Below are 19,689 nucleotides of genomic sequence, written 5' to 3'. Positions count from 1 at the left end.
AGTTGGAGATTGCACCTGTGATCCGCGCCTCAGACATCCTAAAGTAGACAAGGTAAACCGCCTGAAAGATGGGTTCAGCGTCAAGTATGTTCCTAGAAGTAGTAGGCCAGGCAAGCAAACCCCTAGCTGCAAAACACTAATTTGATGCCAACGTGGCAATTTCCATACCCTTATTGACAAAATAAACTCCATAGACCTGTCTATCATGTCAAACGTGGTCAAGGCCACTGGGGGAAGTTAAAGAGTTTGAAAAGGGACAACTCTCTTTAGTCAAAAGCATTAAAAACTCCATATGAAGGCTGTAGGAGTCTTCTTAATGAATACTTAATTAACTTTTGTCCAACCCAGAGCTCATACCTCAAGTCTACCATGGCAAAATTCATCTGTTAGTAAGGAATGGAAAAAGATGACCACAGCTACCTCTCACATTTGTACGTGGTCGTCTGGCCCAGTTTAGAGACTGTCAATGCCGCCAATAACGGCTAAGTTTACAAATAGTTTTTGTACATAATATATATTGATTGAATCTCTCTTTCATCTCGTCCATGCCCGAGATCATTTGACTTCATTCAGATTAAAACTAAGTAGACTATGTAAGATAGTGCAAGAATTATACACATTCTGGTACATACAATGTACATTCATTCCAATATTTTATGCACACATTTCATTCAATTATAGGCTTTGTTTTCATATTTATGTGGAGACATCTGAGAGTGATAACTATATTTTAGACCCTTAATTTAATCTATGAGACTTTATTTATACTTTTAAATAAAATTTATACATTCCAATAAAAAAAAATAATGATAATTAATTTTTATTACTTTAAATGCAATTTGGAGTCTATTTTATAGGATTAATTAGAACAATTGATTAATTGAAATTGACGATTATTACTCGTCGATGAATATAAATAAATGTTTTATCTTTTGTATTGACGAACTACATATGTAAATGAATTGATTTGACCAACATGTGTTTCGATTATCTTTGAAATTTAGAGCCATGCATACATATGTACAAACCAAAGAAAGGCCTTGCATATAAAATAATCCGAAGTCCTTCTCCACTTGATCAGTTAATCCTTTATATGATTACATATACTTACATATATTCAAGCCATTTGTAGTTGAACGTATTCAATTATACAAAAGTTAATTAAGAAAGATGAAAGTACGTATGTATGATTATAAATTCGTTGAGAACCATTGTATACCATTGTTATATACGTACATATATTCATATTCCTTTTGGCTAAATTATATTCTTAAGGCATGCTTATGATGTATACCATAAAGAAACAAACCACTTAAAACAAAAAAAAAAAAAGTATTTTTATACGTAGAAGAAAAATGTATATTTTTAAATTATTATATAATTATTTCTTCATACAGAGAAAATAAAATCAAATCATTTTATGTATAATTATATATTTTAACTCGTTTAAAAATTATAAATAAATAATTTATCATGGTCATAATTAATTATCATTATTATTAGTCATGTACTACGAGCAAAACTCATAAATTGGTACTCGAGTTCTATGAAGTAAATCAAAAAAGAGACAAAAATCTCGGCTCGTGGGCATAAAAAACCTGAGTATTACTCGGAACTCGTCAAAAATTGGGATTCTTTTTCTAGCCCATTATAATATGTAAATCTTCCTAGACTTACTTTCTTTCTTTGCAAAATTTAGAATTTATGTTTTCCTCAGGATAGAAATGTGCTGACTTTTTTGCGACGTTTAAAAAAATAATCCTTATTTGATTTTTTAAAGACTAGCGGGGCATGTCTTGGAATTACTTAGCCGTCTATTTTTCTATATATTATCAGTAATATACATTCGTATTTATAAGCATCAGTGCCACTATAAACATATTCATTACAAGTAATAATCAGACTTTAGTAAAATAATGATTTATTGACTATATCAACTGTTAAATTACGCTTATGACCACGATTCAAATCAGTTAAACTCATTTTTAGATCAATCTGTGAAACATAAATGATGAAAACAATTTTGTGTGGTCATCAATACATTATATTATTGTATAGTATTATTACGTATATAATATATTAAATTACAAATACATAGTCCTCTAGAGAACAAGACACATAATTAAATTTAATTAAAAAATATGATTTTTTTGACTGACGAGTTTTTTTAGGGAGCAAAAAGTATTAGGATGAGTATGGAGTGTTGAGGCAAGTAAAAAGTATTAAGGACAGTAATGAGTAAAGCACGTAATTCCTGGATTATTTTTTTTATAAACTCGAAAATACTCATGTAGTAAAATTCAGCTCACGGCACATCACTAATTATTATATATTTAATTCATAAAGAAAAATTCCTATTATTATTGTAATTTCGAATGGATTCAACTAGTAAATTGCCATTTTTAAAAAGTCTAGATGGCAAAAAGTTACCTAATGTTCCTTTCAATATTGTACATATAAATAATCAAGACAGCTACAATAACAATACAATATACCGTCGATGGCATCATCAAGGGGCGTCAATTAATGACACGTCGTTAACTTTGTAGTATCTTGTAATCATTTCTCCCAAAAGAAACAGGAGAAACCCCAAAATTGGTAGATAATTAGCCAATGGAGCAGGAAGGCTTTACTTATATTAGTTAGGAAACTAAGCGACAGAAAGAGGCGCCGTCTCACGGCAAAATAATACAACTCCCTGAATGATAATAATATTCAACATAAAATGTAGGTGTATTTATTCATATAGATTTCATATATATAACTCCTAAAAGTTCGTAAAAAACGGTATGATAGTTAGACTATTTAATTTACCTTCTTTGTTAAAAATATATAAAAATATTACTTTCTAAAAAAAAAAGACGTCATTAAATTCAATTTCGACACATATTAGTGAAAGGTCCTCAAAAAAGCTTATCTTATTCTAAAAAGGTCATTAAAAAAATTATACAATAGAAATATGGCATTTGATGAACTTTTTATATTAAAAAAAGGCTTATTTTACTTTCAAAAGGAGATATATTTTATTTTTCTACAATATGTGAGTTGGAAATATATCAATCAAACAATTTGAAATAGAAATCCTAACACCGGCCTCTATTTAAAAAATTTTTAAAAACATGAATATATAATTGGAATATCATCACTTGAGAAATAAATAATATAATTAACCTCATCAATTACATTCAAATTTAATATACTTATCCTTTATTTGAATGATCACGTTTTATGAGCAAACCTTTTTAATTACAGATATGTGATGACGTAACAGAAATACAATGTGACATCGTACCCTTCACAGAATGTAGTATGTCCATGAATATAACACCCTTTAAAAGCTACGAAACAGTTTCTAAAACATTCAGTAAAAAAATTTGCAAAGAAGGAATGGACACAGTACAACACACAAAAATGATGCCCGAGTGTAGAAACATCACGAAACAGAATTGTATCACCAATTGGAAAACGGATGCGAAAGGAAATCAAGTGAGCTTTTTAAGAGATTTATTTTTTTGTACATGGGCATTAAAGGGGAATTTATGATTGTTCATAAAAACAAAAAAGAACAAAATTAAGGCAGTAAAATATTTGAAATTGTTTTTTCGATAGTAGGTACCTACATTAGTATTGTCAAACAAGAATAATGTAAATAGTATTTGACCCTTAAAATTCACAATATATTTTCTTATTAGTAATAAAACGTGATTTATATACCATACCAGTATTGTTCGATTTACCGGTACTATAGTTGTACCAGATTATAGTACATGTTTAAAACAGTACTTTTCTAAATTGATATAAGAAATGGTACGTCATTAAAATATATATTGACTCACTGGTAGCTTTAACGCTCAAGCCTATCAAAAACAAAAATCCTGCAGATGATTTATATTTTTAGTGAAACAAGTATCGAAAAGTACCGAAATCCCGATACTTATTTTTCTATCAGGACACCACAATGGTTCTTAAATTTATTTGTTCCGGAATGATGGGGAGACATGACCAAAAATTATTGGAGAATTTGTTTTCCAAAGTAAAAAAGTGATGATTTTTTTTTTTTCATTTATAGATTTTTAGTAAATATTCATGAAATGAATAGTAGTGCTTGTTATAGAACTATAGTTATTGATAGGGATGCAAATATTGGCTAAATTGAGGTGAGCTTTAAAAAACCTGCCTGAGAAAATGTCATAAAAATCGGGTAACTTTGAGAGACGACGTATATACTGTCAAGATCACTATAAACTATAGTGCTCCTGACTCGGTTATATTTTATCATTTTCAAAATAGATAAGGATAATTAATAAGACTATTAATATTTTGCTATTAACACCATATATCATTAATTCACACTCACTACAATTTAGCAGATATTCAAATGCTTAGTTCTGGATGATATATGACATGAAAGATATAAGGTAATTATAAGTTTTTTAAGTGCTGCCTCTGAAATTCTTGAGCAAAACTCCACCATGAGGAATACAACTTAGCAATCGTGGAGAAATGGTGGATATCTAGAGGAATATATTCCATGAAAATATAGCTATTTTTTACATTGAAAAGTGTTTTAAAAAAAAGTGTGGATCTTATGTTTTACATAAAGGACAAAAAAGGGATTTTTAATCTTTTTTTTTTTTTTTAAATAATTTCTTTTATGAGAAAGTACTTTTATAACTTTTAAAATATTGTGAATTCATCTAAAATAATTATTTATAAAAAACTGTCCCCTGTTGACTATATTCGAATATGAATGTTATTTTTATTTTTTTTAAATATGGAATTTAGCAAGTTCAAGTGTAATGTGCAACCTTTAAATTAGTGTCTTCATGATACCAATATTTGTGTACTGGTTCCGATATCAAAGTTAGTATCAGTCATTTGATACTTATTCCACTGAAAGTATACATATATTACAAAAATATCGTTAATGGCAGTTCACATACACTTAGAGGGAACCCCCAGGATTTTTGTTTGAAGACGTTATAGGAGACAGTTTGCTTTGTTTTATTTACAGTTTTTGTAGTTTAGGAATTTGGGCAGTTACGTAATTGGAAAGACAATTGCGTATGATGTAATGGGACTGCAAGAACCGAATCTAATGTAAATTTAGTATATCTTTAAAACTATCAATACACTGGTATCACTAAGGTACCGTATATACCTACCCAAGCATTGACATAAAGTGGCAAAACATATTTGTCAGCTTGAGTAGATATCTTGTATCTCTGCGTAAGATAACATATTTGTATTATACAAGAGATGACGTACTTAACCATTTTCCCAAATGACAAATTTTCCCTTAGCAGAATTCACGTTGTTAATTTAGTTAAGGGGATGAATAGACAGTATTAGTTATAGAGTAATTTTCAAATATACTCGACGCAGGCAATAAAATTTTTGTCCAAATATTGATCACGTGATCTTCATATCCACATTTAGATTATAACTTTGGTCCTCCCAACATTTCAAGAAATAAAAACTAATTTAAGATCTACTCTAATGAGCATAAAAAGATAGATAAGTTCACATATGACTATCTACCCAACAAGGTAGTTAAACCACAATAAAATCCCTGATTAAAAACCTCTTTTTAATTTAAGTTGTATTATAATTATTTTACTTTATTTAAAAAAAAAAGTGTTTTTTTTTTCTTCTTAAATCCTGACATTTGAAGACTTTTCACATAAAAATCAAGAACTGAAAAAATCAAAAATGATAAACAGTTTAACTTATCAAATATGTTTCTACGGTACATATATTAGAAAATTGGATTTTCAAGGATTACCATAATGACATAATATATGTTTGGTACGTCTATCATAATTTTATTTTACTTTAGAAAAAAAAGCCTTTTGTTAGGTTCTGTCAAATAATATTACATTTTTTTATATCACTTTGGTTGAAATTGTTGATATATATAAAATGTCATTTTTATGTTATTTTCTGCGATGACAATAAACTGATATAAATCCTAGCAATTTTTTTAATTTGACGAATGAAATTATATGAATTTGTGAGTGAGTAAGAAACGTAGGTAAATGTGGATTGTCAGGAGGACCAGAAAGTCCAGGCCCAAATAACTTTCTCGGTAGCAGTATTTTTCAACCTTATATACAGTGATTCATTCATAGCGACTCCAATCAGGCCGTGTTTGTGCCACTAAGGTATAGTGACAATGGCACTACATCACAGTGGAGGTCATGGGTAAATTTTAGCAACCCTACAGCATAGATTTATTTTAAATTATTCGTGGACTGATCCACAGGAAAAGACTTCTTTTTTTTTTGGAAAATTAAATTTTTTGGAAAAAAAAATTAAAAATTAAATTTCAAAAATCCACAGCTATTCAGAAAAAAAAATAATAATAATTCAAATATTAAACTTTTTGCTCTGCTGCATAATTTTCCCGAATGACAAAAAAAAATTCTATTAAAAAAGACAAATCCCTTAATTTGGAGGGGATTAATGTTTTATTCTCCATGTCTATACATTTTTTGATCAAGGGTTTATGAGTGATGCAATATATTTGAGGCATTGGTTTTGTAATTAATTAGTATTTCAACTCGCATATCCCCTCTTTCCTTAAAGCCTTTCGAAGTAAGACTACCTTAAAATTTATTGTTTCTTCTTAGAATATAAAAAGTTCAATATTGATTGATTTCTTGAGTTAAACTTTTGATTTTCTTATGGAAAAACAATCGAGTTATTAACATTTCCTCTTGTAACTTTCCGTACAACCTTTTTAATTACTTATTTGTTAAGCCTTCCATAAGAAAGTTAAACGTTAAACAGAAAAAAATCAATCAAAATCGAAGATATTTTTATAGCAATTCTTTTCATGTTGTAATATACGGTATATTTTTCTAATGTTAGCTATAATATAAAGTAATTTAAAAAATATTTGCTTCCAAATAAGACCTCTTATTTTACTTGGTTTTCGTATGATTAAACCTATTTATAGAAATTGTATTTTATCCTTCAATTGCTGGATATTTTTTTATCAACTGTTGACTCTTTATCTGTATAGTTTCAAAATATGGCTCTCAAAAGAAACTCTATCCAAAAAACGTCATTAAAAAAAGGCTTTAATGGTCATTTCCATATTATAGGTCCTTAAACAACAATGATAAATGTGGGTTTTAACCAGCGGACATTCCAAGACCAAAATGTTGTTTCCCAGAAAATGAGACACATCGGTATACAGTGTATGTTAATTAAAATCAGTAGCGCTCTTTATAAACGTACATACTCATTTATTCCATACCATTATTGAACACAATTATTTATGTATAAAGAAATTAGGGCCACATTTTTATGTACATACATAGAACAGTAGAGACTATGAATTAATAAATAAAATAGAGCAGTCTTACTTACATCATTAAAGATTTCCTATAATTAGGGAACGTCTGGAGCTTTCAAAGGAGGGGGAATAACAGTACACAAGGGTAAGGCTTTATGTTTAGAGTGATGTGAAGGTAAATTGGGACATTTTTTAATGGGCTATAACTCATGAAATTTAAATTTTATATATACTTTTTTTTTTTACAAAAGTTGTTCATCCAGTGTTGGAGAAATTATTATTTTTAGAGGGGTAGGGAAGGAGGATCAGGCAGAGACGACGTGAGTGGAATTTACCTTGGCCCAGTACTTCACGATCGATTTTTTGAGGTCGGCCAAACTGTTGTGGGGCCTCGAACAGACTTGCCTCTCTAACTCCCACTGAAAGAAGTAGTCCATAGAGTTTAAATCGGGAGAGTTAGAGGCCCAAGTGTGCAGGCACCAGAAGTCGAAATTTTCTTCCTTGAGCAAGTCGAGGGTCTTCTTGGCCTTGTGAGCAGGGGCTGAGTCCTGCTGGAAGGTGAACCCGTCGCTCCCATCCTTGGCTTTCATCCACGTGATGACTTTGTCCTTCAGAACCTCGCAGTACTTGTCAGCCCCGATTCATTCTTTTTGGTCAAAACAAAAAATAAAGAAGGAAATATTTTAAGAATTATTATTGATGCATGGATCTTTGCACAATGCACACTTTTTTATAAAGGAGATCATAAGATTTATAAAGGAAAAAAATAAGACAAAGGATTTTTGACAAATATGAAAGTGAGCGAACGTCAGTTCAACTTAAATATTTTTTTAATTAATTTTGCCTAAATATTTAGTTGTTAGATTTTATTACCTTATTTAAAAAAATACATTCCTTAAAAGTCACTATGCTATGATATCGATATTTTTCGAATTTGATATGATATATGATCACAAATAATCCTAACGGCGGTATTAACCCCTCCCTTATCAAAAACCCTTGAATAAAAAGGCCATAATAATAGCGGATATTGTGGATGCAGTCTGCTAAAATCCGAGGGATGGAATTTTTCCTTTTTGAAATTATGTTCATTCTTTGATAGATCGTTGTGGTCATAACATATCTGAAAGATGAATTCCTATATAACTTTTGGTGTAAATTTTTAAATAAATAATAAAATTATAATTTTATTTTTTTTCAATGAAAATATGAGTCATTTTATACAACATTTGACTGAATAACACGAATGAATACAAATGTATGTAATGTACCTTTAAGTAGAGTACCTAATATTATTGGTGGATAATTGAGCACATTCAATGCAATTAAATGTAAATTGTACCAACAACATTAACTTGTGTATCCTTTAAAGTATTTATTCTACATACCTATATTGCCCATTGTAAATAGATAATCATAGCAATATAAATTGGCTAATTATTTTAAGAAAGGGTTTGTACAATGTACATTTATAACAACAGATGTGCCTTTCATTTATTCATTATTTTAAAAGAATAACGCTATTATAATAGTACAGAATATACTGGCTTAAGGACACCTGAGTTATCATTTGACAAATGTACCACCCTCAGTCAAACTCCCTCTTCAGAATGTCCTCGGAGCAGGTCTCAAAGAATGACAAAGATTCCATTTTTGTGCTCCACAAAACACCAGGATGGAAATCACTACATACATTATAAGACAGTTCCATTTTCGGTTTAATATTTTTTTCCCCTCCATAAAGATCATTTCAGCTGGTGACAATCAAAAAAATGACTTTGCTAAAGTTTGAGGCATTTCAGGTCATTATAATTTGACAAAATTAGGATATTTAGGTATAAATAAGACCTTTTTATACCCTGCCAAAAATGGTGCTATGATTTAAAAATAATTTTTTTTTTAATTGCCACATTGTTTTCAATCATTTAAGTCTTCTAAGATGTGCTCAATGATTTACAGTTTCCTTGTTTTATTCATCATAACATAGTTAAGTTTAACCCCAGTTTAAGTGAAGTTTGTTGAACAAAAACGAGGAACATTATCTTTGATAAAACAGGGAAATCCCAAAGCATTATTAAGCACATCTTAGACCCCATAAAGTATTTTAAAAAAGGTCCACAATAACCTTTAATCATAAAAAAATACTAGAAAATATAAAAAAGTGTAACTTTTGAGACCAGGTACAATATCCATGCCTCGAGCCAAAATTGAATAGGGATGGGAATTAAAGTTTATAATATTTTTTTCGTCCATTGCTGGTCCCCACATTTCTTAGAGCCCATTTAGTTCTATGTATGATTGAATTTCGATAATCGCTTTATAAAAGTTGCATATATATTTTTGTATATTTAAAAATTGCTAGAATAATAACTAAGTATGTATTGTGCACCGATAAGGAAATGCAATCAATCATATGGATTTATTAATATGTCCATAATAAGCATTAATCATTTGCATTCAAGTCTCGTAATGAGGTTTTCTTCTTTTAAAAGTACATACCTAGTAGGATTTCTCATATCACGGAAAATACTCTTTGAGCGGGATTCCGGGAAATACATTTTTAAATTACGAGATCCCGGGAAATATTTCTTTTTATATTTAAAAAATAATAATAGATTGTAAGCTAGTCTTAAGCCCCCATTTATTATAAATTCCCATGTTCTTTATTCTTATCATAATTACTAAAATGTACAAGTTCTTATCCGTTACCCGATCCAAGCCTGGCTAAAAAATTATTAAATAGTTAATGATGACAAAACTTATATTATTAAATAAATCAATGCAGGATTTCTCGATATTTTTTCGTAGGTATAAATCCCTTAGAGATCCCGCAAGAAGTTCCCTTATTGATACCCCGCAACCTTTCTTCAAAAAAGAAATCGAAAAAAGTCCCCAAATGATCTAGTAGTCAGGATATTAAAAGAAAAGTGTAGTGAGGTTTAGAAGATTGAGTGGAAAATATTTATGTTTTACCTTCATTTTAGAGAGTTTGACAAATTGTTAACTTGATTGCATTTCATAGTCTTTTATCCTCCAAAACGAAAAAGAAGAAAAGGGCCAAAAATCAGTTGAAATATTAAATTTTTCGGAGAAAAATTTCAAAAATTCATAGCTATTTACAAAAAATAAAAAAATTTCAAAAAAAGTTTCAAAAATCTATAAATTTCAAAACTCCAGAGCTGTTAAAATAAAATGAAAATTTAATATTAAAATTTTCAGGGCAAAATTTCAAAAATAAATAGCTATTCACACAAAATAAGATTATTTTGGAAAAATATTTGAAAAATTTAATTAAATTTCAAATATTACATTTTTTGAATTTTTTTTTTCAAATATTACATTTTCTATTAAGATTCAAAGATTATTTGATTTGGGGAGGGGGGTCTAGAGCCCCTCCAGCTTGGAACTTGGATGATTTGTATATGTCCAATGTAACTCGGAGTAGTATGTAACTTTTCATTGTCCATAAGAGAATATCGGATTTTTTATTCGCTTTCCCAATTATTTTTCTTTACATGTATTATTTAAAAAGATTTGCAATTGACACATCAACATTCTGAACCAACTCGGTTGTAGCAGATTTCTTCCTCGAGGGACCCCAAAACTGTTTTAATCAACATAAAAGAAATCGTTTTAAAAACGTTGTTTCGTGGACGTATCTCTCTTTATTTAGACCATATCACCTAAAAAAGTTAAAAGATATATGCATAAATATATATTTTTTAATTATATGAAGGTATATATTTTTTGTACATGCCACCTACAGGCATAAATAGATATAAAAAGATTTCTTTTTTTGATAAAGCTACATAAGTATTTAGAAAGCTCCAACATCCTTTTAAGTTGTATGATTTTGTCATTAGCATGTCTTACTTCATTCTCCATTTTTATCTCATATTTTTTTTCTTTGATTTCAAAAGTAAATTTATTCCTTCTATAATTCATAAGAGAGTTATCATGCTATTTTTTAAATATAATAGGCTTATGATTTGCAACTTTACACGTAGGTTATACTTTCTCTTTTTTTTTCAAAATTGTAGACAGTTGTAGATCGCAACCTTTTAATAATAAGCAAAGCAACGCAAGTTATCTATTATTGGAGTTGAAAGAGGGCTTTGAACTCTTTTGAGTCATTCGGACAATTAGTACTTTAGAAGATCTTGAAAATAGATGGAAGGTCTCATTATGTTTTTATACTATTTAAAATCATGACTATGAGTAATGAGTCCTTTTGAAATAGACTCATCATTCTGGATCCGATACTTCTTACTTATGTGTCTTTATAAACAATTTTCCTTTTAAATTTCTTCAATGTATTCATTTTTTTCATCTTAAAAGCTATAGCTCAGATACAGCATTAATAACTAAAGACAAAAAAGCGGTGAAATGTCATGCCTCAAATCACGTCTAGGCAAAATGACAAGCTGCGAAAATGTATACGGCAACATTTTCAATTTTTGCCTAAATTTAGTATGTGTTTGCTGTAGTATATTGATTTTAAATATGCCCAGAACAAATTTCATTTCCAGAACCATAACAAACATTCATCAAAATAAATTTATAGTTGACAATTTATCAAAAATTAATACATAAATTTTGAAAATGCTTCCAAAAAGAAGTATTTCGCATGGTTCAAATCAAATGAAAGCAAAATTAGTGACCAACCCCAACTTTCAAGTATCATTGGGCATTTGACTATTTATGTGACCATTTGAAAATGACCAATTTGCTTTCTCACATCAATATAGTGAAATATTGTTCGTGGTATATCCAGAATAAATATAATCTCGCAGCCTCTAACTAAAATTGTGCCTGCTAATCTTTAGAATAGCAGTGGCGGTTTTTGGAAAGACTTAGAGTGAAGCTAAAACCATTTTTATAATCTTTAGACATACCCCATTCATACTTTAGATGGGCATTTTTATACTATTTCATTCCAAAAGTAAATTTCCTGATTTGTAAATTTGATAATAAATATGTATATACCTACAGTATATACGTATAAGAAAAATTGCAGTCTAATTTTGTTAAACGACTTAGGAATGAAGTAGATGATTAAGGAAAATTGCTCAAAATTCCAGGTAATAACCACATGGGTATAAATGCCTATAACCATTTGTTTTTATTGTTTTCTTTTACAAAATTAGATATCTAAGGAGTATCATAAAAAAATATGAGGAGGATACCTAAAATATGCTAGGAATTGTAGATGATTGAATCAATATATGTATGTACAATGTAGATTGTACATATGTAGGTATTGGTATTTATATATATATGATCTAATTCCACAGGAATCCTGATGGCTTACATAAAAAAATATCAGAAAATATACGTTAACTTCAATACTTACTATTTATTTTTCATTATCTTAATAAAAAAATATTAAATTCCGGGAAGATCTTAGTAAACAAATATTATAAATACAGTGTGCAAGAACATGACTTCCTTTATTTATAATCCATGACAATCAGGCATTAGAAATAGTAGAGGAGTGAGTGTGATTTCATTCTAAAGACAAGATTCTAAAGTTTTCTTGAAAATACTGTAAATAGCTATCATCACAAGGAGTAGTGAGGAACCTGCGTTGAATAATTTCCAAAGAACGGATTAACATAATATTTTATTAATTAAACTATTTTGTAGTTTAGTACTTGAGGCTTTATTGGTGCTATAAATGAAAATCCGTTTACATTTTTTCAATTCATTTTCATAATTTGAAATTTGCAAAACTCTTTGAACGCAAATAACTCTCCGGATAATGATGCTAATGAGCTAAAATTAGAATCATGCAATAATCCTAAAATGGTGCAGTATGTCCAAATCTGGTAGTTAGCGTTTATTCTGTAAATTGCTAATTACTTACTCAACTAATCATACGCAATTATGAAATAAGATATGTTATTAAATAAATATTCATTTAAAACCTTTTAATGAAAAGTTATTTAAATAGAAAAAAAAAAATGACAAAATCACCAGGTATTAATATAATTTAGTTCGGTTTATTCAGCATATGAGGAAAGTAATCTATTTGTATGATTTCCAAAATTATATGTATGAAACAAAAGTTCAAATGTGTAAAAAACTGTGAAAAAGAATATAGAACTTTTCTGATTAAAAAAAAACAACAACATGTTTTAGTGTCTTTTGGAAAAATGAGCACCTGTTGCCGAGCACTGTATATACAATACATGCAATCAGATTCTACAAGTTGCGACCCAAAAATAAGATCAATTATTTTATATGAGGAATTTACAGAACTTATGCTGAGGATAATTCAATAATGAAGTACATATTTCTTGTATCGCTGATAGGTATATTGATGATGTAATTAGTCAAGAGATTTTTTTTTTTTGTTGTTTCTTTAAAAGAGCTCCATTTCTTAAAGTGCCAACCTTTATTGTATCACGATACCTTTCATCCAAAAAAAAACTGAAAAAAGGCCCAAAATTATCTTGTAGTTAGCCAAATAAGTCAATCATACCAACTGCCATTTATCTCTTATATACTTCCAGACTATCAAAGTAACTTCTACACCATTTTTAAAATGAATTACATATTATTAAAATCTAAATAGTATTTTATTCGATACTATATTTTAATATTGCTTAGTAATATTTTATTAAAAGAGTAGCTATTATATTATTTCTAAGAAGAAATAGCCAAAAAATTCTTCATTTAAATATTAAAATGGCCAATATATCTATTATATAAATGACAAGGGATCAACAATAAATTGATTTCCTGTTCTTTTGGAAACGAAGTATAAGTATAGAATAATAACTTATTACTTTGTTTATTGATCAAAAAGAATTAATTATGAAATAGCCATGACGTATCAAGGGAGAAGATGGAATTGACAGCTGACAACAAACTACATAGGATATTTTTGTGTTAGTGAGGTAATGCCGTATCAACTTTTGTATTTAAATTTAGACTAAAAATGTTTGTTATAATAAATAAATAACACGGTGTCATTCCACAAACATAAAAATGTACACTGTATTCCTTTGTCAGTAGATGATTTTTCTATTAGTCTTGGTCTTTATGAATATTTTGAACATTACCTGGTTGAGCTTGCACCAAAGTTCACTAGAAAAAAAGTTGCATGATACAAAAAAAGCCCCTTCTTTTCAAAAATTGAATGTAACCAATCAAGTATCAACGTTGTTTTATTAATTATTTTAACTAGGTTACGTTATCATAAGCTAATCAAACAATTCAAATTTTAGAAATCTGCCAACATTAAAATGAAAGCCACAATTATACATTTCCTCACATTTAAAAAAAAAGAATCCAAGAAATTGAAAGGAAAAGAAAGGTAGGACTTTCAGGACCATGCTCACAAGTATTGGCTATAAAAGTTAGATTCAAAGGAATAAGGTGTATTTTTATCAATCTCGGGCTATATAACTAACAGAGTTCACTGACAGAGGGGGTTAACAAAAACTAATTCGAATTCAACCAATCAACGTATAGAACACTCATAAGGGGGAAATAAGCAGGTAAATCAACAATTCACAACCAAATACCGTGTAAATATTTTTACAGTGAGTAAACGGGGTGATAAATATGGATACATGTAAATCCGGTGTTTTATAGCTGGTCCAAGGGTAATAGAAATACAAGGTTATACCATAACGCGTATACAACTTATGTTTGACTTCCACCACGCTTTTAATATTGACGTCATAGTAGATGAGTGGGTGGGTGTTTTGTCAAAATCTGCCTGTCTTGCCCAGCAGTCGGTATAATACATCAGATTGAAAATTCTAACAAGCCCGATTACATGATGGTCAAATCTTGTATTTCTATTAACCTTGGGACCAGCTCAAAAACACCGTATTTACATGTATGTATATTTACCATGCCGTTAGCTCACTGTAACAATCATTTAAACGATATTTGGTTGTCAATTTGTAATTGGTAGTATAAAGAATGAATTTTTGGAAACATTTATAGAACAAATCAAACAATCACGTTACCAATTTTGAAAATAAAAATAAAGGGACTTTAAATGTTTGTTAATAGACTGGGAACCACGAAGCTTGGAAGCTACGTGTACACCTCTGTGTGTCTGTATGTACAATGATTATATTAAAATACTTCCAAAATCTAAACAAAGCATGTGTTCTTTATTACTTTGGGGGCTATACGTAGAAACGACATATTATAATATTTTATTTATTATTTGTTTGTATGTATATTCCAGATAGTAGTAATTTATTACCGAAAAAATATCAATTTGAAAAAAAATAATAGCAGTTTCCCTAGTTTTACATTCAATTCCTACATTCATTATTTCATTTTGTACATGTATTTACTAAGCAAAGCTACATAATACATATTTAATTAGTATTCCTGAAATGAAATGTTAAAATTCGTATAGTATTCAATTTGTTTTGTCTTATAGGCAATATACTATTATGTAATATAATTTTATCAACGATGTGCTTACATATTATTTAGTCGATAGACATACCTATCACCATGTAATATGTATTTCATTCTATTATAACCTTATTTTCAATTCTTGGAATTTTTAAAAAGGAAACTTGAAACACTTGTACTTTTTGGCTCAGTTACGCCATGTTTGTTTGAGTAAGACTTGTTAAATTTTAGCACAACAAAACTAGATAAGTTTACTATTATTAAAGTCTATTTGAAGGTTATACCAGTCCATAGTTTGGCCACAAAAATGCTATTAATCAAATGCTTGATGTAAAGTGTAATTATATAATATTATATGTATAGAAGAATGAACATTGCGAAGAAAATTGCAGGACTTGTTGCAACTGTCCCCTTACTATTGAGGGTTACAATATCTTACATTGTTCCTGAATGAGTGTTTTTTTGAATTTTGATAAAGTTTTACCAAATGATAGCAAAATAATCTAAAATTTAAATTATATCAGTTAGAAGAAAAACACAAAAAAACTGATTACATAAATCTCAATTTATGCTAATGAGATTACACCTTGTTAAATAAAAACTAGCCCCAAAGTTGAAGAGAGAAAAAATTGTTTAATGATTCATTAATTGCTAGCAACTCTTCTCGTATTGGTTTTTGAATTTTGATTCAACTATATCAAATGATAGCAAAATAATCAATAATTCAAATTAGATCAGTTTCTGGAAAACCCATCAAAAGCTGACTGTGAATGATTATAAAAAAAAACTACTTTGACTCCTCAAAAACAGTTTCCATAAAATATTTCATAGAAAAGTTGACTAAAATTATTGCGGTTTTTTTTTTTCAAAATAATCTGCATTATATGTATAGGATTTTCCAATAAGAGATGTTATTTTGATATTCAAAGAAAAATGGCATTCACGTGGCCCAAAGGAAGAAGTCGCAAGGTGTTAAATCACAAGATCTCGGTGGCCAATTGCAATCGCCTCTTCACGAGATAACACGACCGGAAAGTTTTTCCGTAAAAGAACAATGGTTTCGTTGCTTGTGTGAGACGTCGCGCCATCCCGTTCAAAGTAAACGTTGTCCAGATCAATACCATCTAATTCTGGCCATAAAAAATCATTAATCATCTCTCGATAGCACAATCCATTCACCGTAACTGTGATTTAACACCTTGCAACTTTGTCCTTTGGGGGCACGTGAAAAATAAGGTCTATGCCAATAGCCCAGCCTCGATTCTAGACATTAAAGTTGGAATTTATGAAGCTACTTTGCAATTTGGCGATGGAAAGTTTCATAAAAAGGATACGGCCCTGTAAGCGTAGCTGTGGTGGCCATTTAGCTGATATTGTTTTCCATTATTAATGATATACTTGTCTCTTTTAGATTGTAATAAACCAACAATCATTTATCTACAAAAATGACATTTTTCTTTGAATATCAAAATGACACCTCTTATTTCAAAACCCTATATATTATACACTTGTAATGCTCCGTTAATTGGTTTGATGGAGTAGCACTCGTTAACTACAAGTAAATATTATAGCATTCTACTCTATTTAACCTGGGAATCTTTTGGTGAAATAAATCAAGTAAATATGGTTGTAGGTTTATGTTCCTGAAAAAGGGCCTGTTGCAACCGTCTTGTGTTCCAACTGTCCTGATCTTCCGTAATGATACATAAAATGTATAATCAGGGGCGGCCGCAGAAGAAGGACTAAATTGGCTGTATTCCACCCAAATGGAGAAATTTTTATCGTTACCATTACAAAGTTATTGGTTTGACTAAAAAAATACAATAGAAAGTTTTTTGTCTCTTCTAAAAAAGTTATCAGGCCCACCTTTTCAAAAAAAAAGTCCACATTCCTAACCATGTAGTTACATACATTGTACAATGCATTGAAGCCTTTATCGGAAAGGTATTTTATGCATTAAATTCTGTGTCTTAAATGTGTATAAAAAAATGCAAATTATTTTATATTAAAGAAAAATATTTAAGATTTTTTTAAATTTTTTAACATCTTATTAGTAGGAAATTTTATACTATGCACATATTTGGGTATATTCAAAAGCAAATGATTATATCGCTCTTGTTTTTCTTTGCTAGGTTTGGGCAGGAAACGAATCCTGCGAGCCTGTGACATGGAGAGAATGTCAACTCGTTCCTCGTCAAGTAGACTTCAAAGTCCCTAAAATCATTTGCGAAGAAGGTGAACCCATTCCCTACACGGATCTCCAAGAAGCAGAGAAGGAGCAAATGACCTCCACCATGTCTTGCGAGGTGAAGCACTCAACAAACTGTGTTCCAGTCAAACAAACCAAATGTAAGACCCTTGTGTATCAAGAGTGTGAAGAGGAGCCCGTAGAAAACTGCTCGGAGCAAGAAATTATGATTCCAGTTCAAGAAAAGGAGCATAAGAAAAAATGTCTCCTCCCAGATGATGGAACAGGGTTTCCTTCAAACCCAAGGAATTTGGGAGATGACTCTATTGAGTTTCCTACTAAGGACAGTAATCGAATCGACGTATTATCTCAAGGAGAGAATCGGGAAGAAACTACTACGTCAACGACGCTCTTAAGTATAACATTTCCCACTCGTACCGCGACCACAGCTGAGCCCATCGTAGCTGAAGAATCAAGGATAAGGATATCAGAAGGAGTTGCTCCACCTCAGTCTTTATATCGACGTCTTAGACAAATTGCACCTGTACGGGGACATGTACTCGTAGATCCAAAGTACCATAACTACAATTGGCAGGATTGACAGTCCAAGAGGGAATGTCGTCATCTGTTGCCACGGTTTTGAAAGAATAATAGACATTGAGACTTAGTAGTCTAAAAATGCCTACAAACAAAACATTATGAATACATAATTCTATTTATGAGTCAATTCAGATTGTATTGACTACATAATAAAATATATCATTTACATATTTTCTTTTTAAAAAAGAGCAAAAAAATATATACAAAAAAAAAAGAAAAGAAAACACATAGACCATTTCTAAGGTTTGTTTTTATTTTAATTATTTATTTATTGTACCGTATTTATTATTAATTAATACATTTAAAAAAAAACATATTTTTTCGTTACTTTGTTAATAACATTATATTTTATTTGTTCATAGTTTAATATATAACCCATGTTACATAGTATGAATGTTTAACCAATAAATTTTTAATATGAAGTCTTATAAATTGTGTACCATGAATTCTACCAATTCATCTTTTATTCAGAGACACAATAGGGTAACTAAGAGTCGAAGGGTTTCTTATTTCCACGGAAATCGTCGTTGAGGGGGATCCCCGGGTAACAAATTTTTAAATTACTGGATATCATTAGTAAATAATAAATACTGTGAAATTATAGAATCAATAAATATTTTCCGGGAAGTTCCCCTGGGTGTAAAAATCCGAGTAATTCCAGGAAAAAGAGATCCCGGCGGAGAAATTTTAATATATATATTTTTTAGGTAATTGTTATTAACTTAGGTACATACAGGATCCAATCCCTATTTAACAGCCAACCGGATTTTCTCCTAAACTTATCATTCGATTTTAGTAAAATCCAATGCTAAAAAAAATTAGAATCATGAAAAAAAACAATCTTATTCAATATAATCGCCTTTAGTCTTAATAACGGCCTCGACTCGACCTCGGAAACGGAAATATCCTGGCGGCTTAGTCACTACCAGATAGTTTGACAATGTAATAAAATGTTTACACATTCTCTAAATCTCCTCCACGCATTTCATTCTTCTTTCTCTCGGTCAAGACACAACAGGATTCTTCATCATCAATATTTTATTTGCAATGAAATCTTGATCCCTCTGTGATCTTGTGTTCAGCAAATTTTTGTTGTAGATTCATAATCTCCTCCAGACTTTTCCAGTTTCTTCTTTACTCTCTGGAAAAACGACTTGGGTAGGTCTAAGAAATATTCAATCTCAACATTGTCTCGTAAGGCGTGGAT

General features: G+C 29.9%; 1 protein-coding gene across 1 annotated transcript in view; it reads left to right on the top strand.

Moving 5' to 3' along the window:
- Window positions 1-18,914, top strand: part of LOC121132299 (uncharacterized) — a 29,786-nt gene extending 10,872 nt beyond the window's left edge. Inside the window, exons 3-4 of the mRNA XM_040727675.2 lie at window positions 3,253-3,486; window positions 17,827-18,914. Coding sequence (XP_040583609.1) covers window positions 3,253-3,486; window positions 17,827-18,483 — 891 coding nt within the window. The 3' untranslated portion in view covers window positions 18,484-18,914. The remainder of the gene's footprint in view (window positions 1-3,252; window positions 3,487-17,826) is intronic.
- The last annotated feature ends 775 nt before the right edge of the window (window positions 18,915-19,689 follow it).

This window comes from Lepeophtheirus salmonis, chromosome 1, assembly GCF_016086655.4.
Source record: "Lepeophtheirus salmonis chromosome 1, UVic_Lsal_1.4, whole genome shotgun sequence".
In the NCBI taxonomy this organism is placed as follows: domain Eukaryota; kingdom Metazoa; phylum Arthropoda; class Copepoda; order Siphonostomatoida; family Caligidae; genus Lepeophtheirus; species Lepeophtheirus salmonis.
The sequence above is the reverse complement of the archived record's forward strand: the minus strand, read 5'-3'. Positions and strand labels throughout refer to the sequence as shown.